This window comes from Bos indicus, chromosome 2, assembly GCF_029378745.1.
Source record: "Bos indicus isolate NIAB-ARS_2022 breed Sahiwal x Tharparkar chromosome 2, NIAB-ARS_B.indTharparkar_mat_pri_1.0, whole genome shotgun sequence".
In the NCBI taxonomy this organism is placed as follows: domain Eukaryota; kingdom Metazoa; phylum Chordata; class Mammalia; order Artiodactyla; family Bovidae; genus Bos; species Bos indicus.
This window is the reverse complement of record NC_091761.1, coordinates 116230272-116256013: the sequence shown is the minus strand read 5'-3', so window position 1 is coordinate 116256013 and position 25742 is coordinate 116230272. Positions and strand designations below refer to the sequence as shown.

Below are 25742 nucleotides of genomic sequence, written 5' to 3'. Positions count from 1 at the left end.
GACATGTGTACCCTAATGTTTATTGCAGCACTGTTTATAATAGCCAAGACATGGAAGCAACCTAGATGTCCATCAGCAGAAAAATGGATAAGAAAACTGTGGTACATATACACAATGGAGTATTACTCAGCCATTAAAAAGAATACATTTGAATCAGTTCCAATAAGGTGGATGAAACTGGAGCCTATTATACAGAATGAAGTAAGCCAGAAAGAAAAACACCAATACAGTATAATAATGCATATATATGGAATTTAGAAAGATGGTAATGATAATCTTGTATGCGAGACAGCAAAAGAGACACAGATGTATAGAACAGTCTTTTGGACTCTGTGGGAGAGGATGAGGGTGGGATGATTTGGGAGAATGGTATTGAAACATGTATATTATCATATGTGAAACAAATCGCCAGTCCAGGTTCAATGCATGATACAGGATGCTCGGGGCTGGTGCACTGTGATGACCCAGAGGGATGGGATGGGGAGGGAGGAGGGAGGGGGGTTCAGGATGGGGAACACATGTATACCCATGGTGGATTCATGTCAATGTATGGCAAAACCAATACAATACTGTAAAGTAATTAGCCTCCAATTAAAATAAATAAATTAAAAAAAAAAAGAGTATGTGTTTGTAAGTCACTTATTTCTACCCCTTGAAAAATCTGTGAACGATTCTGGGCTGGGAAATGGGTTGATTCAACCAGTGCCTCTACAGCAGTGCAAACTTGCCAGCTTTTTTTGTGGTATTTCAGATGTTTACCATACTTCTCTCTTCTTCAAACACATATCCTATAATGCCAAGAAAGTAATTTGGGGGAGTGGGAGGGATATTCAAATGGGACGGGACATATGTATACTTATGGCTGATTCATGTTGTTGTATGGCAGAAACCAACATGACATGTAAAGCAATTATCCTTAAATTAAAAATTAAAAAATAAAAATATATAAGTTAAAAACAAGTTATATGTTCATTAAAAAGAAAATAATTTTTCAACCCTCACCTGAGACATTTTTCCTGAGAATGTACTGTCAACAGACCTCCACTCATTCAGCTTACCATTAATTTCTAGCAGTATCTAATTTCTTTTCCTTACAGTATGTATTTGTTCTACAGTTATATTATTATACACAAACATATTATATATCATATTATATGTATACACAAATATATTGTACACATACATATTGTATAATATATTATTATATTTTATATTATATAATTATATATATATCTATAACATCTATAGCAACATTACTATGTTTGTATATGAAGTACTTATGTCTAGAGAAAATGTAGCTCTTATTATACATTAATACAACAGCTTATAAATTCATTCAGATAGTGTATGAGCTATTTCCAGATGCCATATTCCTCTTTTCTGTACTGTGCTGTGCTTAGTCGCTCAGTCTTGTCTGACTCTTTGTGATCCCATGGACTGTAGCCCACCAGGCTCCTCTGTCCACGGGGATTCTCCAGGCTCCTCTGTCCACGGGGATTCTCCAGGCTCCTCTGTCCATGGGGATTCTCAAAGCAAGAATACTGGAGTGGGTTTTCATGCCCTCCTCCAGGGGATCTTCCCAACCCAGGGATGGAACCTAGGTCTCCCACATTGTAGGCAGTTTCTTTACTGTCAGTGCCACCAGGGAAGCCTAAGAATACTGGAGTGGGATCTTCCTGATCCAGGTATTGAACTGGGGTCTCCTGCATTGCAGGTGGATCCTTTACCAGCTGAGCTATCTGAAATATATATATAATATTATATAAATATAATATACATTATATATAATATTGTGTTATATATTATATATATACACATACATACACACACTCTTTACCTAAGTTTAGTAGTTTCATTATACTTTTAAAATGATAAAGACTGTATATGAATAATCTCCTATGGTAGGCTAAATAATGGCCACCAGTAAAAGCAATAACAACATTATTCACAAGTTGAAGCTATTGTATATTGTCAACATATAAATTATTTTCCAAATCTGAAGGATTAAAAACACTGCACAGAGTCTTTTGCAGAACTACTCCATAAAAGCAAACAGCAATGCTGTATAAATTTCCCTCTGTCTTTCTATGAATTCTCTTTTAATACCTATCTCACAGTACTGTTACCAAGGTTATATTTTCTACTATTTTTTTAGGTGAAGAAACAAGCTCAAAAACATTATGAGATTTGTCCAAGGTGACCCAACTAGAAAGCAGTAAAGGAATGAAACTAGACCTTCTACCTTCAAAACAACACTGTTTTCTCTACATCAATATCCTGTCCTTTTTTCATTAAAAAGAGAGAGAGAGAGAGAGAGAAAAAATCTAAAAGAATAAAAACAGATGTCCATTGCACTGACTGGTTAGTAGAGGGCCTCAGCTGACCCTGCATTGACAATGAATCTCATTTTGTTTATGGATTTCTGCCTCTGTTTTAAGCCTCGATAGCTCGGTTGGTAAAGAATCCACTTGCAATGCAGGAGACCCCAGTTAAATTCCTGTGTCTGGAGGATCCGCTGAATATGGGATAGGCTACACTCCTGCATTCTTGGGCTTCCCTTGTGGCTCAGCTGGTAGAGAGTCTGCCCACAATGCAGGAGACCTGGATTTGATCCCTGAGTTGGGAAGATTTCCTGGACAAGGGAAAGGCTACCCACTCCAGTCCAGTATTCTGGCCTGGAGAATTCCATGTACTGTATAGTCCATGGGATCTCAAAGAGTCGGACACGACTGAGCAAGCATAAAATTTAAGCCTTAGTCATTCATATCTATCATCTGTATAACTTATACAAAAAGACTCATAAGGAATAACAAGAATATATTTCACCAAGAGCTTTTTATCAATTGAGAGATTCTTTGATTCCATATTCCCAAATGTGTTTGTGCTGATATGAGAATTCAATTTACTAGGCCAATATATAAAATGGTAAAAAAGATAATAAACAGGATGTAGTAGATGAAGAAGGTAAGAACTGATACAAGATTTAAGCATCATGAAGCTTCTTTCTTTATAAATAAACTTGACCCAGAAAAAGAAAAGAAACTAGAGAGTAGCTTTTAAAGGAGTTATTTGCTTCCTGAAATTTATTTTACTGCAAATCAGTACATAAAAGTTGTTAGTCAAATTATATTATGTATTAAAGATATATTGTATTAACTAATTGCATTAATTAATCTTAAATTTTATCAATGAATAATAAACAATACATTAAATTAAGCATGAGGATATCCAAGTAATGGTTTTACTTGTGTGAGCATGGAGAAGGTATTCTAGAGATGTTGGGCCTAAGACCTGAATAATGACAGAAGTGATGCCTGGTAAGAACAAAAGGAGTGGGAATAGGAGGGTCACAGATGCAGGGAGTTAAAAGGAAAAATTGACAGACATTATGATTTTGTGTCATCTTGGTCTGCTGTGCTTGTTGATCAGGAATCTCCCCACTTTGGAGCCTCCCAGCTGGTCTCCAGTACTTAACGAAGAAGAAACTGACCCATAAACAATGCATGCTTTCAGGGCATGGCAATCACTAACCCTGGGGAAGGGAGAAGACAAATGATTCCTCAGTTTTAAAGCCAAACTGCATAGTTAGCTGGCTGGTATGTCTGAGGAGCAAAAATTTGACTCATCCCATAAAATAAATTCACAGTCTCTTATTTAATATTTTTTACATTTCTGCATTAAGATAATGCTTCTTAGTCTTTTCTAATTAACAAAGGAATATCTGTTAGGAAAAATTTAGAAAACACAGATCAACACAGAAGAAAATAAGTTGCCTATAATCCCATTACTCATAAATAACCATTATTAACATTTTTATTTTTAGGTATTTTCTCTTTAGAAAGGAATAGCAGGTTCCCCACCCTCCACCCAATGTAGCAAGCTGAAAACGTCCTTGTTTCCACTCTTGAGACAACAACAAAAGCAGAGAAATAGCAAGTTTATGACTTTTCTTTGAATCCATCAGATCTACAGCCCTGGGTAACTAACTAGACTAAAATCTAGGGAGAGACAGGAGCTTCAGAAAGAAGTGGAGAGAAAGTTCTTGTTTACCTGAAGCAGACACACCAGACACTAGTAGAAAAAATCCAGCTGAAATAATTAAGGCATTGGTGGAAGTCAAGTGGGTCTGACAAGCGAGGGAACAACCCAAGAACTGTAGCTGTGCTGAGAGTTTTCACCCTCTTATGAGCCTTTCTCTATGGATCCCAAAAAATGTTTGCTGAGAGTCATGAAAAGATGTGGTACCAGCCTGGGGAGAGGAACAACAAACGTCTACAGAAAAGGTGCGAAACCACCTCACATGACTCAAAGAATGAAACCCTTAATATTGGGAGGAAGGAAGGAGGACAAGCCTTCAGATCAGATCAGTCGCTCAGTTGTGTCCGACTCTTTGCGACCCCATGAATCGCAGCACACCAGGCCTCCCTGTCCAGCACCAACTCCCAGAGTTCACTCAGACTCACGTCCATCGAGTCAGTGATGCCATCCAGCCATCTCATCCTCTGTTGTCCCCTTCTCCTCTTGCCCCCAATCCCTCCCAGCATCAGAGTCTTTTCCAGTGAGTCAACTCTTCGCATGAGGTGGCCAAAGTACTGGAGTTTCAGCTTTAGCATCATTCCTTCCAAAGAAATCCCAAGGCTGATCTCCTTCAGGATGGACTGGTTGGATCTCCTTGCAGTCCAAGGGACTCTCAAGAGTCTTCTCCAACACCATAGTTCAAAAGCATCAATTCTTCAGTGCTCAGCCTTCTTCACAGTCCAACTCTCACATCCATACATGACGACTGGACAAACCATAGCCTTGACTAGACGAAACTTTGTTGGCAAAGTAATGTCTCTGCTTTTCAATATGCTATCCAGGTTGGTCATAACTTTCCTTCCAAGGAGTAAGCGTCTTTTAATTTCATGGCTGCAGTCACCATCTATAGTGATTTTGGAGCCCAGAAAAATAAAGTCTGACACTGTTTCCACTGTTTCCCCGTCTATTTCCCATGAAGTGATGGGACCGGATGCCATGATCTTTGTTTTCTGAATGTTGAGCTTTAAGCCAACTTTTTCACTCTCCACTTTCACTTTCATCAAGAGGCTCTTTAGTGCCTCTTCACTTTCTGCCATAAGGGTGGTGTCATCTGCATATCTGAGGTTATTGATATTTCTCCTGGCAATCTTGATTCCAGCTTGTGTTTCTTCCAGTCCAGCGTTTCTCATGATGTACTCTGCGTAGAAGTTAAATAAACAGGGTGACAATATACAGCCTTGACATATTCCTTTTCCTATTTGGAACCAGTCTGTTGTTCCATGTCCAGTTCTAACTGTTGCTTCCTGACCTGCATACAAATTTCTCAAGAGGAAGGTCAGGTGGTCTGGTATTCCCATCTCTTTCAGAATTTTCCACAGTTTATTGTGATCCACACAGTCAAAGGCTTTGGCATAGTCAATAAAGCAGAAATAGATGCTTTTCTGGAACTCTCTTGCTTTTTCCATGATGTGGCGGATGTTGGCAATTTGATCTCTGGTTCCTATGCCTTTTGTAAAACCAGCTTGAACATCAGGAAGTTCATGGTTCATGTATTGCTGAAGCCTGGCTTGGAGAATTTTGAGCATTACTTTACTAGCGTGTGAGATGAGTGCAATTGTGTGGTACTTTGAGCATTCTTTGGCATTGCCTTTCTTTGGGATTGGAATGAAAACTGCCCTTTTCCAGTCCTGTGGCCACTGCTGAGTTTTCCAAATTTGCTGGCATATTGAGTGCAGCACTTTCACAGCATCATCTTTCAGGATTTGGAATAACTCAACTGGAATTCCATCACTTCCACTAGCTTTGTTTGTAGTGATGCTTTCTAAGGCCCACTTGACTTCACATTCCAGGATGTCTGGCTCTAGGTCAGTGACCACGTCATCATGATTGTTTGGGTCGTGAAGATCTTTTTTGTACAGTTCTTCTGTGTATTCTTGCCATGTCTTTTAATATCTTCTGCTTCTGTTACGTCCATACCGTTTCTGTCCTTTATCAAGCCCATCTTTGCATGAAATGTTCCTTTGGTATCTCTGATTTTCTTGAAGAGATCTCTAGTCTTTCCTATTCTGTTGTTTTCTTCTATTTCTTTGCATTGATCGCTGAAGAAGGCTTTCTTATCTCTTCTTGGTATTCTTTGGAACTCTGCATTCAGATGTTTATATCTTTCCTTTTCTCCTTTGCTTTTCGCTTCTCTTCTTTTCACAGCAATTTGTAAGGCCTCCCCAGACTGCCATTTTGTTTTTTTGCATTTCTTTTCCATGGGGATGGTCTTGATCCCCGTCTCCTGTACAATGTGATGAACCTCAGTCCATAGTTCATCAGGCACTCTATCTATCAGATCTAGGCCCTCAAATCTATTTCCCACTTCCACTGTATAATCATAAGGGATTTGATTTAGGTCATACCTGAATGGTCTAGTGGTTTTCCCTACTTTCTTCAATTTCAGTCTGAATTTGGCAATAAGGAGTTCATGGTCTGAGCCACAGTCAGCTCCTGGTCTTGTTTTTGCTGACTGTATAGAGCTTCTCCATCTTTGGCTACAAAGAATATAATCAATCTGATTTCAGTGTTGACCATCTGGTGATGTCCATGTATAGAGTCTTCTCTTGTGTTGTTGGAAGAGGGTGTTTGTTATGACCAGTGCAATTTCTTGGCAAAACTCTATTAGTCTTTGTCCTGCTCCATTCCGTATTCCAAGGCCAAATTTGCCTGTTACTCCAGGTGTTTCTTGACTTCCTACTTTTGCATTCCAGTCCCCTATAATGAAAAGGACATCTTTTTTGGGTGTTAATTCTAAAAGGTCTTGTAGGTCTTCATAGAACCGTTCAACTTCAGCTTCTTCAGCGTTACTGGTTGGGGCATAGACTTGGATTACTGTGATATTGAATGGTTTGCCTTGGAAATGAACAGAGATCATTCTGTCGTTTTTGAGATTGCATCCAAGTACTGCATTTCAGACTCTTTTGTTGACCATGATATCCACTCCATTTCTTCTGAGGGATTCCTGCCTACAGCAGTGGATATAATGGTCATCTGAGTTAAATTCACCCATTTCAGTCCATTTCAGTTCACTGATTCCTAGAATGTCGACGTGCACTCTTGCCATCTCCTGTTTGACCACCTCCAATTTGCCTTGATTCATGGACCTGACATTCCAGGTTCCTATGCAATATTGCTCTTTACAGCATCGGACCTTGCTTCTATCACCAGTCACATCCACAGCTGGGTATTGTTTTTGCTTTGGCTCCATCCCTTCATTCTTTCTGGAGTTATTTCTCCACTGATCTCCAGTAGCATACTGGGCACCTACTGACCTGGGGAGTTTCTCTTTCAGCATCCTATCATTTTGCCTTTTCATACTGTTCATGGGGTTCTCAAGGCAAGAATACTGAAGTGGTTTGCCATTCCCTTCTCCAGTGGACCACATTCTGTCAGATCTCTCCTGTAGGTGTTGCAAGAGGGCATCAGAGGGCAAACACACTGAAACCATACTCACAGAAAACTAGTTAATCTAATCACACTAGGACCACAGCCTTGTCTATCTCAATGAAACTAAGCCATGCCCGTGGGGCAACCCAAGATGGGCGGGTCATGGTGGACAAGCCTTAGGCCCTATTATAATCATTTGCAGCTGGAAAATTTGAGCAGAAAAACATTTCTTCCCCTAAGGAAGGAGCAGGAATACCATGAGAGTACCATGATGGCCTCAGAACTACACCTGGGGGAGGGAGCAGTGACAGTCAGAGCCAGGAGACCCAGGCTCACACTGCTTGCCCAAGGCTGAGGCTTAATCAGGGGTGAAAGAATGCCCCTACCCCTCCATATACCACCAGGATGAGAAGTGTAGAATAACAGGAATATGGAGCATGGCTTGAGTAATTGCAAGAGCAAAGAGGCAAATCAGTGTGAGGACAGAAAAAAAGAGAAAATATAAAGATGAAAGTGTAACAGACACTGAATAAAGCCATCTGGTAAACCAGCCCTCACCCTAAACACTAGGCATCATCACAAGCATTTGAAGACAATGGGTTCCCCAGCAAGGAGGGTGGCTGAGGAAGGGGCAGACTCTGCAGGACAAGACCCCTCCTCTGTCTTCACCTGACAGGTTCCCTCTTGGAACCTGGAGGGATATAAGAACCTGGCCTCTAAGAGAGTGTGAAGATACTTTAATGAAACACAAGGATAAAATCCCATTTTATGTAAAGCTTTATTATTTAGCACTGGAGCACAGGGCCTCTATTGGTGCACTTTTCCCAGGTACAACAGATGTCGTCAGTGTGCCTGGGTGGAAGGTGGACTGACCTAGCATCATTTAGCGTTTTAGAGGTAGGGGGAAAGATCTCCCAACTTCTGATCGCTTGATCCTTGCTTTGTATTTTTTCTGCAATGCCATTTACTCTCCCAGAATTCACCTCATTTTTTTTCTCTTTTTAAAATTTTTTTATTTTACAGTAGACTACAGTTGATTAACAATGTCATATTAGTTTCAGGTGTACAGCAAAGTGATTCAGTTGTGCATATCCATGTACATATATATATATGCATGCATTTTTCATATTCTTTCCCCATTTTTATTGTTACATAATACTGAGCAGAATTCCTTGTGCTGTATCATAGGTCCTTGTTGGTTATCGATTTGAAATAGAGCAGTATGGACATGTCAATCCCAAACTCCCTAACTTATTTTCAATACAATTAGAATGCAAGGTTTTCTTTCAAATGATCTTTTCAAACAGAAGATTTGAAAAATCCAAAAAAGGCCAATATTTTTCACATAACATGAAAAGCAACTATAAAATGGTTAACTATTAAACAGTGCACAAAATCTAACAAAAGCAGAGACAATAAATGACAACAAGTACCCATTTGTTGAACTTTCAGTATAGAGGTTTTAATTATTCTGCATAAATTAAAAATTTATGGTTTCATAAATACACAATTATTTTTCACTGTATTTCCTCTGTATATCAATATCAAGCCTGCACACTTTTTCCTGATTTGGTACATATCATGTGGTAATTACTTCACAGATATGGGGGTTTTTTACTCACTGCCAGAAACCACCTTAGTTATTCCACATGTATATGTTTTCCTAATACTTGGAAGTTTGAAAGAATTAACTCTGATAGAAGAAATACAGCATTCCAGAAGGTAAGAAAAGAATCTCTTTTTTATAAGAATGAGCAATTCAAAACCACACTGCTTGAACTGACTTATAAATTCAGTGCAATGCTAATTATAATTCCAGCAAAGTTTCTCATAGATATCTGTTATGGACAGACTGTAGACTTCCTCTCTATATTTATATGTTGAAGCCTCAACCCCCAATCTGACTATTTGGAGATATGAGCCTTTGTGCAGGTCATTAAGGTTAAATGAGGTTATAAGAGTTGGGCTTTGATCCAACAGAACTGGTGTCCTTATAAGAAGACATAAGAGTTTGCTATCTCTCTCTTTTTCTCTCTCCATCCCATGTAAGAACACAATAGGTGAGCACCTTGACCTGGACTTTCTAGTCTCCAGAACTGTGATAAATAAATTTTGGTTTTTTAAATCATACGGTTTTTTATATTTTGCTATGGCAGCCTAAGCTGATTAACACAATGTTAATAGCTAACTCTAAAAATTTGCATAGGAAGCAAAGAAACTAGAATAAAATAGCCAAAGCACTTTTGATAGAGAAAAGCAGTGTTAAATAATGCACACTATACTTATTAAGACTTATTATGACTTACAGTAATCAGGATTGTATAGTACTGACCAAAGGGTAGACGCAGAAAGCGCAAAAATAAATGTATACAAATATGATCAACTGTTGACAGAAGTACAAAGGCGGCTCAATCAAACATGCTGTATTGGAACATTAGACATCATTGAAAAATTAACATTGACCAACAGTCTATTCTTTACACAAAATTAACTCAAAATAGGGTTATAGATCTAAATGTAAAATGTGTAATTCTAAAACTCAAGATAAAATAGAAAAATTGGCCTAGAGAAACAGTATTTAAATACAACTCCAATATCATGGTTCATCAAATTTAAAAAATTGATTAATTGTACTTCTTCAAAATGAAAAACTCTCTTTCTGTAAAAGATTCTGTTAAAGGAACAAAATACAACCTGTAAACTGGGATAAAATACTCCTTAATCTGGACTGTGAAGACGGCTGAGCACCGAAGAATTGATGCTTTTGAACTGTGGTGTTGGAGAAGACTCTTGAGAGTCCCTTGGACTGCAAGGAGATTCAACCAGTGCATTCTGAAGGAGATCAGCCCTGGGGTTTCTTTGAAAGGAATGATGCTAAAGCTGAAACTCAAGTACTTTGGCAACCTCATGCGAAGAGTTGACTCACTGGAAAAGACTCTGATGCTGGGAGGGATTGGGGGCAAGAGGAGAAGGGGACGACAGAGGATGAGATGGCTGGATGGCATCACCGACTCGATGACGTGAGTCTGAGTGAACTCTGGGAGTTGGTGATGGACAGGGAGGCCTGGCATGCTGCAATTCATGGGGTCATGAAGAGTCAGACACGACTGAGCAACTGATCTGATCTGATCTGATCTGATCTGAATCCGATATCTGACAAAGTATTATATCCAAAATGTGCTCATGTGTTTACACAACAATGTTCCCAATTATGGAACTCAACAATGTTTCAATAAAAAACAAACTAACAAGAACGGGCAAAAAATTTGAACAGACACTTCATTAAAGGGTGTGGATGGCAATGCAGACAAAACAGATGTTTAACCATTTTATTAGTTAAATGCAAAGTAACTGTCGATATACCATTACATGGGCTTCCCAGGTAGTGGTAATAGTAAAGAACCTACATGTAAACACAGGAGATATAAGAGACGTGGGTTCAGTCCCTGGGTTGAGAAGATCCCCTGGAGGAAGGCATGGCCACACACTCCAGTATTCTTGCCTGGCGATTCCCATGGACAGAGGATCCTGGCAGGCTACAGTCCATAGGGTTGCAAAAGAGTCAGACATATCTGAAGTGACTTAGATGCATGCACATGGAAATTTATAAGACTTACTGGAAACTCTAAGGATGTATGAAGGAATCTTTTAAAGGCTCATTAAAAGTAAAATTATATTTGCTTTTCATGACCTGGCACTTTCACAAGCACTACCATGGCTTTCTCAAATGGCAAAATTTAGAACAACTCTATTCTTGGCCTGGCTGTACACCTAACTCATTCTGAAATTTTAAGCAAGTAATCTTTTCCATAGATTTTTTTTCTGTTCTATAAAATACGGTGTTTGGTAAAAAGCTTTTCAAAAGCTGCTATAGACTTAGCAGAAATTCTAATAGACTGAGCACATTAGAATCACATCAGAAACTTCTATAAAATGTTGCTTCCTGGAAAGGCATCATCTCCAAAGATTCTAACTTAATTGATCTTTGTGGAGTTTAAGCATTGATTTATAGTTAGGACTGAAAGCTCCTAACTATAGGACCAAAAGCTCATGGTTCAACCACGTTCAAAAGCAGTCTTCTATGGATGTGTTACAGTGTCTGGCTTTTTACTGTTAAAAGTTGAATGTGGATCACATTTAGTTGATCATATTGTGATGTGTCCTGTTGAGTTGATTAATATCACCAATGCAGCTGCAGACACTGAGAGGCTGCACAAAGAGTGGGCAAAGTTGGGCTTTGTGCTGGCGTCGTCCCATTTTACTGCCTCTGGGTACACTGACCCCGGCCATCTCCAAACTCCTTAAGCTGCTAAATAACCCTCACCCCTCACTTGTTTGCCTTCTACACTTACATCCTTATAGGTAAGTAGGTCATCTTCATGCATTCAGGAACTGCTGAACCTGCACTATATCCTTTCAAGTTCTATGACTACCATCAATCCAATCTTGAATCTGAAATGTCAGAACCCTCACAATTAGCTACTGAGCCTTGTTTCAGAAATCTGAACCAAACCCACTAATTTCTGACTATGCTTTGAGACCACATTAAAAGAACAGCACCTGGCGCCCTCCCACACCATCAGGAGCTCAAATTCTGATGGCCATCATCCAGTACCATATGCCTAATTGCACCTCCCTTTTCCTGCTCTCATAATTGGTAGACACTTACACTTTGGAGAGCATTACCACGGGCACAAGAATCGAGAACACTGACAAAGCTAAGAACCTGGAAAGGAAGATTTCAGCCAAACTAATTTTTTTCCAGTTTCCATGATGTCATACCTTTCATTTGCTGTTTTGAAACATAAACTTCCCAACTACTTATTTTAATATGATGTACAAAAATATCTTCCATTAATTCTTTCAGAACTTCATTGCTTAGTTGTTTTTTATTTTTTAAACAGGTGCAGTGATCACTGCAATTGCAAAGCACAAGAACATTATTTTGCAAATTAAGACTCTGAGTCTCAGGAATCAAGAGATTTATAGGACTTTGAATGCACATAGATGTTTTCTTTGTCTTTGAACAAGTATTATGCCTTAATGTGTAATATAAAAAGTACACACTGAACCACTTCTCTACAACAGTGATCTTTTTTTCCCCTGATACTTTTTCTTTTCTTTTACTTTATTTTTAAATGGAGAAATGTATATTGTGTTTGTTATATATCTTGGAATAAAAACCTCCGTGCTAGTAATCAGTACAGTCATTACAGATAGTGATGTAGACAGGAAGAGACTAAAAGGAGAGTGGGGGATGGGTACCTTCACTTTTGTACCCAACCCAGGATGCAGTGTTCTATAAATGTTCATTAGATCCTATTGGTTTATGATCTTGTTATGTCATTCTATATCCTTGATGATTTTCTGTCTAGTTGTTTTATCAGTTGTTGAGAAAAATGCCTAAAGTGTGGAACTATAAATGTAAATTTGTTGATTTCTCCTGTCTGTTCTACAAGTTTGTTGCTTCACATATTTTGCAGCTCTGTTGTTTTGCACATAGGCATTTAAAGAGCCTATGTCTTTTTAATAGATTGACTTCTGTTTTTTAGAAATAAATATAAATTTCTTGATTTCACTCCTTTGGTAGCTTTTTCAAAAATTTGTTTATTTTTTAATTAGAGGACAATTGCTTTATAGAATTTTGTGGTTTTCTGTCAAACCTCAACATGGATCAGCCATAGGTATACATACATCCCCTACCTCTCGAACCTCCCTTCCATCTCCCTCCCCACGCCCTCCCCCAGGATGATATAGAGCCCCTGTTTGAGTTTCCTGAGACATACAGCAAATTCCCATTGGCTATCTATTTTACATATGGTAGTGTAAGTTTCCATGTTACTCTCTCCATACATCTCATCCTCTCCTCCCCTTTCCCTGTGTCCATAAGTCTGTTTTCTAAGTCTGTTTCTCCACTGCTGCCCTGTCAATAAATTTTTCAGTACTCTCTTTCTAGATTCTGATATACGCATTAGTATATTTATCTATTTTTGACTCACTTCACTCATATAATAGGCTCTAGGTTCATCCACCTAATTAGAACTGACTCAAATGTGTTACTTTTTATGGCTAAGTAGTATCCCATTGTGTATAGGTACCACAATCTCTTTATCCATTCATCTCTCAATGGACATCTAGGTTGCGCCCATGTTCTAGCTATTGTAAATAGTGCTGCAATGAGCAATGAGATACATCTATCGTTTTCAACCCTGGTTTCCTCAGGGTATATGCCTAGGAGTGGGATTGCTGGGTCATATGCTGGTTTTATTCCTAGTTCTTTAAGGAATCTCCATACCATCTTCCATAGTGGCTGTATCAATTTACATTCCCACCAACAGTGCAAGAGCATTCCCTTTTCTTCACACTCTCTCCAGCATTTGTTTGTAGACTTTTTGATGATGGCCATTCTGACCGGTGTGAGGAATGTACTACCATCTCATTGTAGTTTTGATTTGCATTTCTCTAATAATGAGCGATATTGAGCATCTTTTCATGTGTTTGTTAGCCATTTGTATGTCTTCTTTGGAGAATGTCTGTTTAGGTCTTTCCCCCACCTTTTGATTGGGTTATTTGTTTTCCTGGTATTGAGTTGTATGAGCTGCTTGTATATTTTGGAAATTAATCCTTTGTCAGTTCTTTCACTTGCTATTGTTTTCTCCCATTCTGAGGGCTGTCTTTTCACCTTGCTTATAGTTTCCTTCGCTGTGCAAAAGCTTTTAAGTTTAATCAGGTCCCACTTGTTTACTTTTGTTTTTATTTCCGTTACTCTAGGAGGTGGGTCATAGAGGATCTTGCTTTGATTTATGTCACTGAGTGTTCTGCCTATATTTTCCTCTAAGAGTTTTATAGTTTCTGGTCTTACATTTAGGTCTTTAATCCATTTTGAGTTTATCTTTGTGTATGGTATTAGGTAGTGTTCTAATTTCATTCTTTTACATGTAGCTGTATAGTTTAGAAAGACTTCTTTATCACTGAGTAATCTCCCCCTCTGTCTCTAGTAATTTTCTTTGCTCTGAGATCTATTGTATCTGATATTAATACAGCCACTCATGCTTTTGAATAATATTAGCACAATACACCTTTTTCCAACTTTCTTATATAGCTATATTTGAAATTAATTTCTTATATACAGCATAACTTGAATGTTTTAAATCCATTCTGCCAATTTTTGTCTTTTAATTGGTATTTAGATCATTGAAATTTCATGTAATCATTGATATGTGCATGCGTGCACCCTAAGTCGCATTAGTCATGTCAGACTCTTTGCTACCCCATCAACTGCAGCCCACCAGCTCCTCTGTCCATGGAATTCTCCAGGCAAGAACACTAGCTGTGCCCTCCTTCAGGGGATCTCCCTGACCCAGGGATCAAACCTGGGTCTCCTGCATTGGCAGGCATGTTCTTTACCACTAGCACCACCTGGGAAGCCCAATGTTTGATATATTAGAGCTTAAAACTATTCTTTTGTATTTTTTAAAATTTGTTTTCTCTTTTTGTTTCTAATCTCTTTCTCTCTGCCTGTCAGTTACTTATTTATTTCAGTTTTATTTACCCATAGTATTTTGAGCATATTTATTTGTATGGCTTTTTCTTAGTCATTTCTTTACATATTGCATTAAATACACATCACTTATTAAAGTCTTCTTTGGTATTAATTTTGGCTTCCCTGGTGACTCAGATGGTAATGAATCTGCCTACAATGCAAGAGACCCAGGTTCAACCCCTGGGTCAGGAAGATCTGGTGGAAAACAGAATGGCGACCTACCAGTTTGAACAAAGTGTAGAAAACTTATGACTCTTGTGTCCCTTTATTTTCTCCCCTTTACAATACCATTGTCTTAAATGTTTCCCTGCATATGCATCATTCAATGTTATAATTTTTGCTTTATTGTTAAACATGATTTAGCAAACCCAAGAGGAGAAAGGAAACCTATTGTTTTTTATCATACTACTGCTTACTGTGTATTGGATTTTTTTCCTAATATTTCAAGATTCCTTCCTTATAGTTTCTTTTCTATTTGGAGAACTTCTTTGGGCTTCCCTGGTAGCTCAGTCGGTAAAGAATCTGCCCCCAGGGCAGGAGACCCGGGTTCAATCCTTGGGTTGGGAAGATCCCCTGGAGAAGGAAATGGCAACTCACTCCAGTATTCTTGCCTGGAAAATCCTATAGACAGAGGAGCCTGGCGGGCTACCGTCCATGGGATTGCAAGAGTTGGACATGACTTAGTGACTAAACCACCACCACCAGCACTGATGACCAATTTTCTTAGTCTTCCCTCGTCTAAGAATGTCTTGATTTCACCTTCATTTCTGAAGAATATTTTTACTGGACACAGGATTTTGTGTTGATAGTTATTTTCCTCAGCAGTTTTAAAATGTTGTTGCACTTACTTCTTGCCTCCATGGTTTCTGACAAGAAATTTGCTATTGATTTGTACCGTTTTTCCTTATGGGTGAGCTTCCCAGGTGTCTCTGGTAAGACAATGCAAGAGATACGGGTTTGATTCCTGGTCCAGGAAGATTCCCTGGAGAAGGGACCAGCTACCCACTCCAGTATTCTTGCCTGGAAAAATCCCATGGACAGAGGAGCCTGGCAGACTACAGTTTGGGTTGCAAAGAGTCAGACACAACTTAGTGACTGAACAACAGCAACAACCCTTATAGATAAGGTGATGTTTCTCCACAATTGCTTTCAATATTTTGCCCTTGTCTTTAAGTTTTAGATGTTTGACTATGATATGTCTTTATGTAGATTTATTTATGTTTATTACATTGGGATTTTGCTCCACTTATTGAACTTGTACTTTGAAGTCTTCTGCCAAATTTGGGGATATTTTTTCAACTCTTTTTCTTCACATGTTCTTGGTACTCTGTTTTTTTCCTTTCTTTTCTTAGAACATTTTCTCTCTTTTGTTCAGATTGGATAATTTACATTGCTCTATATTCCAGTTTCTTGATTTTCTCTTCTTTTCACTTTATTATGTTGTTAAAATCATTGTGCTATATTTTGATTACTATATTTTCCAGTTCTAAACGTTTCCATTTTTCTTTATGTATGTGTTCTATTTACCTGTAAGACTTCATTTCTTCTTTTATTCTTCCTTCTTGCCCTTCTTTCCTCCTTCCCGCACCTCTCTCCTTTTTCTATTTCTCCAATTTTTTTCAAGTGTGTTTGTAATCACTTATTGAAGCATTTTTATTATGGCTACTTTAAAGTCTTTGTCAGATAATTTGAGACCTCTTCGTTATCTTAATTTATTGATTTTTCAAAACCATTGTTTGAAATCTTCTTGTTCTTGGCAAGATGAGTAATTTTCTATTAAGCCTGTACATTTAGGATATTATCTGGGAGACTGAATCTCATTTCTTTTTATAATGGGCATCTCTCAACAGTGCTCCTGCAGGACCTGGGGGCAAGTGGGGAAGTACAGCCTCATTACTGCCTGGGGGGAGGTGAGGGAAGTACGTCAGGGGATAGAATTCAGGGTGTCCTCATAACTTCCTTCAACACCTGAGAGGAAGGGTGTCCCCCTTGCTACTGGGCACAGACCGGGACTTCAGGATGCTCCACTAAACCTCCATTGTGGTGTGTGTGGAGTGGTGTGAGTGCCCAGGTATCAATTCGCCTGTGGCTTCATTACTTCCAGGCAGTGGGGGAAGCCCTGACTCTCCACCATGGCTCCTCTTACATTCCCCAGTGCCGAGTGGGAGGGGGACACATTGCTGCTATGTGGCAGCAACGTATAGGCTTCAGGGACACAAAGGCAGGGAGTAGGAGTTGATACATCCTTCCCGAGGTGAAAGTCCTGGCTCCCTATTCAGCTTTCACTGAGCCAACCTGGGCTGGGGGTTTGGGATGCCTCCTAAGAACCTAGAAACAGTAGAACAAATCTAGGGGCCACACTTGGCCTTTGATGGCATGGTTGAGAGGGACCACAGGATTTTTTTAATTTGATGTTCTGCCAGACAATTTTCTGTCTGCTGGGCTGTCCCCTTCTTGGTCCTTTGGCTAAAAAGAGGCGGCTTTGGTTTTTTTTTTTTTTTTTTTGTCTGCACTCATGGACAGTTCTGGTTTTGTTCAGCTGCTTCAGTTTCAAGTTTGAAACATAAGAGATAAAGGGGGGGGAAAAAAAACAGGAACTCAAGATCATGCCATTCCTTGAGTTTCAAGGTCTCTAGTTTGTCAGCCTTCTTCTGTCCAACTTTTGGTCTTCTTATGCTTGTTTTACAATCTCCGGAGCTTTAATCTGTGGCTACCAGGAGGAGGAGGGGCAAGGGCACGGCCTCCATCTTCCCCTTTGTCCTATGTGCTAAGTCGCTCAGTCGTGTCTGACTCTTTGTGAGCCCCCGTGGACTGTAGCCCCCAGGCTTCTCTGTCCATGGGATTCTCCAGGCAGGAATACTGGAGTGGGTTGTCATCTCCTTCTCCAAGGAATCTTCCCTACCCAAAAATGGAACCCGCGTGTCTTATGTATCTTGCATTGGTAGGCGGGTTCTTTACCACTAGCGCCACCTGGGAAGCCAGTAAGTCCCATAGCTTTATTATTATTTGTTTTAATTTAATGAAACTAAAGCAGAATCAAGAGTACCTTCATCTTAACAGTCATTTGCAATCATCAATGTCTTCCTTCTTAAGCGTCATTTTTTTGCTCAAGACACTGAAGCAGGCATTTACAGATTTGTGTGTGTGTGTGTGTGTGTGTGTGTGTGTGTGTGTGTGTGTGACAGCCCTTCCATCCAGGGTCTGGTTGCTGGCCTCTGACGGATGACCACTGTCATAGTTTCTGAAATCTCTGCGCACACAGGCTTCTAACAGATGAGGTATGAGTGAGTCACAATTAAGCCAAATGAGTTCTATGCAGAATTCTGAGAATCAAATCTAGCCCAGGTAAAGGCAAAAGCAGCTGGCAGATCAAAGAGCATTGCTCTGAGTGATGAACCATGACTTGGTAGAAGACAAACAGAACTAAAATTCAGGGAGACAGTTCAAAGGAATGGTGAGCGACCAGCGGGGGATGGGGGACATGGCCAGGAGTTGAGCCTGAATGTGGCAAAGTGGATGAACAACTTCAGGGCTCAGACGGCTTTACCTCAGGGAGAGACGAGGGGACGGGATTGTGAGGCGGGGAGAGAGAAATTCTGTTGGAGTCACCTCAGCTGGGCGCCAGCAGAGGCAGGGAAAGCTCATTAGGCGCCTCTGGCTACCGAGACACGAGCTGCCTTGGAGGAGGGCAGAAGCTGGGTAGACCGCTTGGAGCTTTGGCCAAGCGCACTTGCAAGCTCAGAGGGGACGACTGGGAGGAGACTATTTGACGGCCGCGGGGTTCAACGCTTCCCTGCCAGGGAGGAGCGCGGCTCCGACCGCCCCGCGCCGCGGTGGTCTCAGCCCGCGCGCCGCGCGTCCGTCTCGGCGCTCTGGGAACCGGGTCCTAGCACCGCAGACTTCCCATCCCTCGCGCGCACTTTCCGTCTTGCCTCTCTCGACGCGCCCCCAGACAATGGATGGCAGCTCCCTGCTCTCCGCACCAAGGTAAGACCCGCTTTCCCCTCTGCCCAAGCTGACGCGCGTCAAACTCGGTTCTCAGCTCCGAGTCGCTCGCGAACTTGCCGTGGGGGCGCGGGGCTCCCCAGGACACCGAGGACTCGGAACTTACAGGAAGTCCGGCTGCGGGGGTGCGAGGAGCTTCGTGGTCCCTGTCAACTAGCCCGCGGGGAGCGCTGCTGGGTGAGCCTGCGCGCCGGAGCCGCACGGGGTGGGGGAGAGCTCGTGTCCGCCTCTAGGGCGGGGGCCCCGGGAAGCCAGGAGCCGGACTTTCTGCGGACCCGGCCCGGAGAGGTTTTGCGCCTTGAGGGGAGAGCGGTTCCAAGGTAGGGATGAAAACAGGAAGGGAATAGGACTGGGGTACAGCACCCCTACATCCCGTCCCTCCGGACCCCCTAGGCGAGTGTCTGCGGTGGCTGGTGGGGAGGTCGAGGTGGGCGCGATTGCCTCTAACTCCCGACCGGCCTAGACTGCGCCCGCCGGAGACCTGTACCAAAAAGGACCTCTGTCCGCCCCAGTCCCACCCGCCTCAGTTGCCCCCACACCTATTGCCAGGCTCCTTAGCATCTCTGGCCTCGAGCGTTCCCTGACTACCCCAGCCCTGGGATGCGCACGCCAGAAGGTGGGGGGGAGGCCACCTTAGGCGCTGCCCAGGTGGGGAACAACACGTTTTCCCTGGTGTGCGTTCCGTCCTGTCTCCTCGCTTTGCCGGTGCTCCGCGCTCGGTTCAGACTCAGTCCTTTGCGCATTTAGGAAACAGATTTTAGTATTTCTACCCGCGTAAACCCTAGGGGTGAATTGAGGCCGTGGCGCTGGTGGGGTTCCGTCAGCCGGCAGGTGGGCTTTTGCGCTCTTTGTGCTCCGCGCGGAGCGTCCATCCCCTTGGAGGAGAGGATGCTGCTGCTCGAGGATGCAGGTGTCTCTCTGCCGCCCGCACAGCCCCACCTTTCCGAGGCAGAAGGGGCTTCGTGTGGACTATTTTGTCATCCCTTACTTCCTCATTTTCCCCAAGCAAACATCTAGGCAGCTTGCAGCCGAGTGTCAGGCTCTGGAATAGGTATTTGGAACTCGAATTCTTGGAGAGCACCTAAATCCACCATGCACTGGCTAAAGCAGACACGGAGCTGATACTATGTTGCCGAATAGCCGCGACGCGGGTGGGACTGGAGTCGGGGTGGATGGACACCGCTTTTCAAACGTGTTGAAGGCTGCCATCTAGAGACTTGAAGTGTTAATATTAGTATTCCGTAAGGAAATAGAGCTTTTCCAACTCCACAGGCATTTCCTCGCTAACATCCCTTCCCTGGGGATTAGCAAAGGGCTCTTACAAAGGCTTCTAAGCCTAGCCTGAAGCTGCTCCAATATCTGTGGAGTCAAACACAGTCAAAGTACCACTAAGTCATTCCTTTCTATCCTAATGCACGAAAAGGACAATAAGAACCGCAGGAAGACTTTTTAAAGCTTAAAAGTATATATTGTCACTTAGTTTGGGTCAAAATGTGAAGCATTTTAAAATCGAACAAACTGGGTATTCACGTTCTACACCATCTGGTCTACTACCTAAGGTCTTTAGAATGGAAATAGTGAGCTGTGTGATTGCAACATTCCAATAAAATAGAGACATTTTTGATAGGAGATTGCTTGCTCTAAATCCAGTTTTGCTGATCAAAACAGTGGTGCTTGAATCAGAACTATATATCTATTAAACATCTGAGACATTTTCTAAAATATTAGAAATACTTTATACCAATAACTCCTTAAAATTATTTCTTCTGCACGATTGTAAAATGACCTTTTGAAGAGCAAATAAACTGCCATGAAATTACTCTGTATCTTGTAGTAGCCTGTAAAAATGTTAATATAGAATTAACACCAGCTTCAGGTATTAAACCTTTTGAATATTACTGCTTATTCGCCAAGATACAACATATTTCCACAAATCAGTGTGATAATTCAGCTATTTTATGAGCATCCTTATTAATATAAAAATAGTTACGTTTAACCCTTATTTCACTTACTACAAGAAATACAATTTCTTTCTGCAATATTTAATTGGAAGTCATAGTGATATGCAAAAAATAAACTAGAATTTAAAAACAGTGTGTAGAAATTATATTCATTGTACCATTTCTCCACAAAACTTTGAAATTTAAATAATTGATGATTGGATACTCTACAAACTTTTCAAGAAAATGGAAATAAAGAGGAAAAATCAAATTGTTATAAATCAAGATTTGTGTTGTCTAAATCTGGTATGTTTTCAGTATTTAATAAAATTAAGTTAGTGATTATAAATCATTGATTCTCTTAGGAATTATAAAAGCAATTTGATGCTCCAACAATTGGATGGATAAAACAAAAAGATTTTTTAATATATCAAGTTAATTAAAGAATATATGTTTTGTGTGGGCCTTTAGATTTTAAAATGTTTAATGAATCAAAGATATAATTGATGAAATTTTTATCAAACAATATTCTGTAGAGATTGATCTTATTTGATTCATACACTGTAGAAATTTTGAAAGATGGTTTTTTTGAAAGGAATTGTTTATGTTTTTTTGAGTTATTACACTATATTACCTTACCTCTGTGAAAGCTCCAGCTAGTTTTTACTTTGAATATTTTAATCTTTAAATGTGCAATAGGTTATGTGGATTATATTACAGTTTTCTTAAAACCACTCTTTATTAAAGCTGGAAGGTGTCTCAAAGAAGGAAACTAAGCTATGGAAACATGAAATGTTTCCATGTTAGTTATATAGTAGACCCAGAACCTAAGTGTTTTCTGATTAGTAATCCAGTTCAAGGAAAAAACAAACACACAAAATCTAAAAAACAAACAAAAAAAAATTTTTGTTTTTTTTTTTTAGCTCTAAAAGTTTAGGTAGAGATTCTTTCATCATATCTTTTACAAAAGGCTTATTTGATTTGCCAAGGCCACATAACTAGAATTTATGAAAACAGAATAGAATCCCAGAGTGACAAAATGCATTGTATTGCTGTAGCATGTTATACTACAATGCAGTAGTCACCTCTCACAGAAGGAAAGTTGATCTGACTTATATTGATTGGTAATACTTTGGCCACCTGATGAGAAGAACTAACTCATTTGAAAAGACCCTGATGCTGGGAAAGATTGAAGATGGGATTGGGGGTAGGAGGAGAAGGGGATGACAGAGGATGAGATGGTTGGATGGCATCACCGACTCAATGGACGTGAGTCTGAGTAAACTCCAGGAGTTGGTGATGGACAGGGAGGCCTGGCATGCTGCGGTCCATGGGGTTGCAAAGAGTCAGACACGACTGAGTGACTGAACAGAGCTGAACTGATTGTGTGGATGGTAGGGTTGAAAGTGGAAGTCACTCAGTCTGACTCTTTGCTACCCCATGGATTGTATAGCCTGCCAGTATCCTCTGTCCATGGAATTCTCCAGGCAAGAGTACTGGAGTGGGTAGCTGGTCCCTTCTCCAGGGTATCTTCCTAGCCCAGGGGAAGGGGATCTTCTCAACCCAGGAATTGAACCCAGGTCTCCCGCATTGCAGGTGAATTCTTTACTATCTGAGCCACCAGGGAAGCCCAAGAATACTGGAGTGCGTAGCCCATTCCTTCTCCATGGGATCTTCCAGACCCAGGGATAGAACCAGGGTCTCCTGCATTGCAGGCAGATTCTTTACCAGCTGTGCTACCAGGGAAGTGTGTGAATGGTCAAGTTGGTATTTTATTGTGTTATCTCATATATTCCCCTGGAGGAGGAAATGGCAAGCCACTCCAGTATTCTTGCCTGGGGAATTCTATGGACAGAGGAGCCTGGTGGGTTACAGTCTGTGGGATCACAGAGTTGGACACAACTGAGTGACTGAGAACTCCCATATATTAAATTATTTGATCATCACATCCATGTGAGTTAATTATAACAAATATAATTGCCTCCATGAATTTGTTGAAAAAAAATTGAAGTAAAAAGAAATTAAATGAAGAAAATAATTAGATTTAAATATTTGTACAATAGTATATAAGAAAGCTGGATCATCTACAAGTTCTTCTGACTTGAAGTTCAGTTTCCTTTTTTGTATTGATTGAAAATTCACACATTATTTTAAATGGGGGTAGAGGAGAAGAGATCCCGGTGCACAGTTTGGACAAACTCTGATGTCATTAGAACACGTGGGGGCAGCCTAAAAGCCAAATCGTTGTTTAAAGCCAACAAATGCTGAAAATACCATTTTTGCAAACAGAAATAATTTGTCACCTTGACCATGTCTAAGCTTGAACTTCAAATTTAAGGAAGAAGCCTTCTTTTATTTTCTAAATTATTTGCATTTATACTAATTTTGTTCTTTTAGTTCTGTTTGGCTTACTGGATTCTATTTCAGTAATAATTTATTTTTATTGGAGTATAGGTGATTTACAATACTGTGTTAGCTTCAGGTATACAGCAAAGTGATTCAGGTATACATGCATGTATGTCCATTCTTTTTCAGATACTTTTCCCATTTAGGTTATTACAGAATATTGAGTTGAGTTCCTGTGCTGTATAGTAAGTCCTTGTTGATTATCTATTTATGTATACTAGCATGTGTATAGGAAGAAGGAAATGGCAACCCACTCCTGTATTCTTGCCTAGAGAATCCCGTGGACAGAGGAGCCTGGTGGGCCGCTATCCATAGGGTCTCACGGAGTCGGACACGACTGAAGTGACTTAGCATGCATGCACGCATTGGAGAAGGAAATGGCAGCCCACTCCAATATTCTTGCCTGGAGAATCCCAGGGACAGAGCATAGTGGACTGCCTTCCATGGGATCTCACAGAGATGGACAGGACTGAAGGGACTTAGCAGCAGCAGCATGTGTATGTTAATCCCAGACTACTAGTGTATCCCTCCCCCAACCCATGGTACTCTGAATGACAAAAACATTAAAGAAAGATGTTTGAAAAAATAGATATTTTAATTTAAATTTCCCATCAGTTTAGTTTGCCCAAGCCTAAGTTTAGCCTAGCAATATTTCACCAAAGCCCATCAGAATCAAAATTTTGTCTCCAAGAATGTTAGTACTAGAGGGGGAAAAAAAGCTGTTTTTTAAATGGAACCCCACTCAGTACTCTTGCCTGGAAAATCCCATGGATGGAGGAGCCTGGTAGGCTGCAGTCCATGGGGTCGTGAAGAGTCAGACACGACTGAGCGACTTCACTTTCACTTTTCACTCTCATGCATTGGAGAAGGAAATGGCAACCCACTCCAGTGTTCTTGCCTAGAGAATCCCAGGGACGGAGGAGCCTGGTGGGCTGCTGTCTATGGGGTCACAGAGCCGGACACAACTGAAGCGACTTAGCAGCAGCAGCAGCAGCAACAACCCAATGCTGTAAATGAAAGTCTTCCATTCAAATTCAAAACAAACAGAGAAATTTAAGAGTACCTTTACATTTCTGTTTTTTATTTATCAGAAACTCTTTAAAAAAGAATCCATCACTCTTAATAAATTGGGAATCAGGGACAAATACCAGATTCTGTCTTAATCAAAATTTGAGATTATTCTCTAGACTGAAATGCATGTTCTTTATAAGATCAGGGCTGATGTGGCCATATCCCCTAATTTACAATTCTCAGGGACGCACTGCTCAGGAGGTGCTGCTTCTTACGGAGAAAAAAAACTGTAAATTAGTAAGTCTTGGTGCTCAGGACTCAGATTCTATGTGGCCGAAGGGTAATAAACATCTGGAGAAGAGATGGGAACTCTAAAGGCAGTTTCCCACAGAAACATTATTTTTAAAAGTCTTGAAACCCACCATTTATCCTGCATTTCACACCCCGACCCTTTTAGGGGCCCCTGATCTCCATCCTTTTGGTTCCTTTTGAAAAATATGTATCTGCTGCCAAATAATCAATTTGTAAATGAACTATTAGAGAATGTCTCATTCACAAAGGGTCCATTTGTCTAATATTTATTTGAATGGAGTTTTACTCTAATTAAAGCTTACAACTAAAAAGAATTGTAGGAAGAGGGAAAAAATGGTGTGTTTGACATTAGGAGACTATTGGGACATGTAGTACTTGGTTCTGTTCTGAAATTAATGGCTGTAACTGCGCAATTAATTGTTTGACTTGTTGATTCTCTACCTCCTCCTGTTTATAGTAATGCATACTCTACATATACTGATCTGAATCCCTCTCACTTCTAACCTTCTACAATGCCATGACCTTTATTGTACAGGACCTTTATTGGTGGCTTCCCTGGTGGCTCAGATGGTAAGTCTGCCTACAATGTGGGAGACACAGGTTCAATCCCTGGGTCGGGAAGATCCCCTGGAGAAGGAAATGGCAATGGAGGCTACAGTCCATGGGGTCAAAACGAGATGGACACGACTGAGTGACTTCACTTTCTTTCTTTCTTTTAGTGTATCATGTCTCAACTTGACATGATATGAATAAGATCATCCTCTTGAAATATACAGGCAAAATCAAGGCATTGAAAAAAGAACCAAAGCAACACTAATCCATTCAAAAAAAAGTCCAGCTCAGAGAATCAATGTTTGTTTTTAAATCCTTCCAAAAGGCTCACAGAAGGCAGAATAAAAGCTTACTTTTTTGTAAAGACTATAGATCCTGGTTCTACCACTTCCTACTTTTGTTGTCTTAGTTGTTGAATAGCCCACATAAGTCAGACATGAAATCTACTTTGTCTGACATTAGCATAGCTATTCCAGCCTTCTTTTGGCTTACCATTTTCCATCTTTTTGCTTATAATCTATCTCTTC

The 25742-nt window shown here is 40.5% G+C and overlaps 1 protein-coding gene across 5 annotated transcripts in view; it reads left to right on the top strand.

Moving 5' to 3' along the window:
* Positions 1-18293: 18293 nt before the first annotated feature.
* The window catches only part of SPHKAP (SPHK1 interactor, AKAP domain containing), a 191832-nt gene continuing 184383 nt past the window's right edge, over positions 18294-25742 (top strand). For 2 of the 5 annotated variants that reach the window (XM_070773344.1, XM_070773336.1), the window contains exon 1: positions 18295-18443. Coding sequence is in view for 3 of the 5 variants with exons in the window: in XM_070773334.1 (XP_070629435.1) it covers positions 18945-18976 (32 nt within the window). In the remaining 2 variants the exon portion in view is untranslated. Of the gene's footprint in view, positions 18977-25742 lie in introns of all 5 variants that reach the window. The other 3 variants (XM_070773348.1, XM_070773326.1, XM_070773334.1) reach the window with 2 other exon arrangements.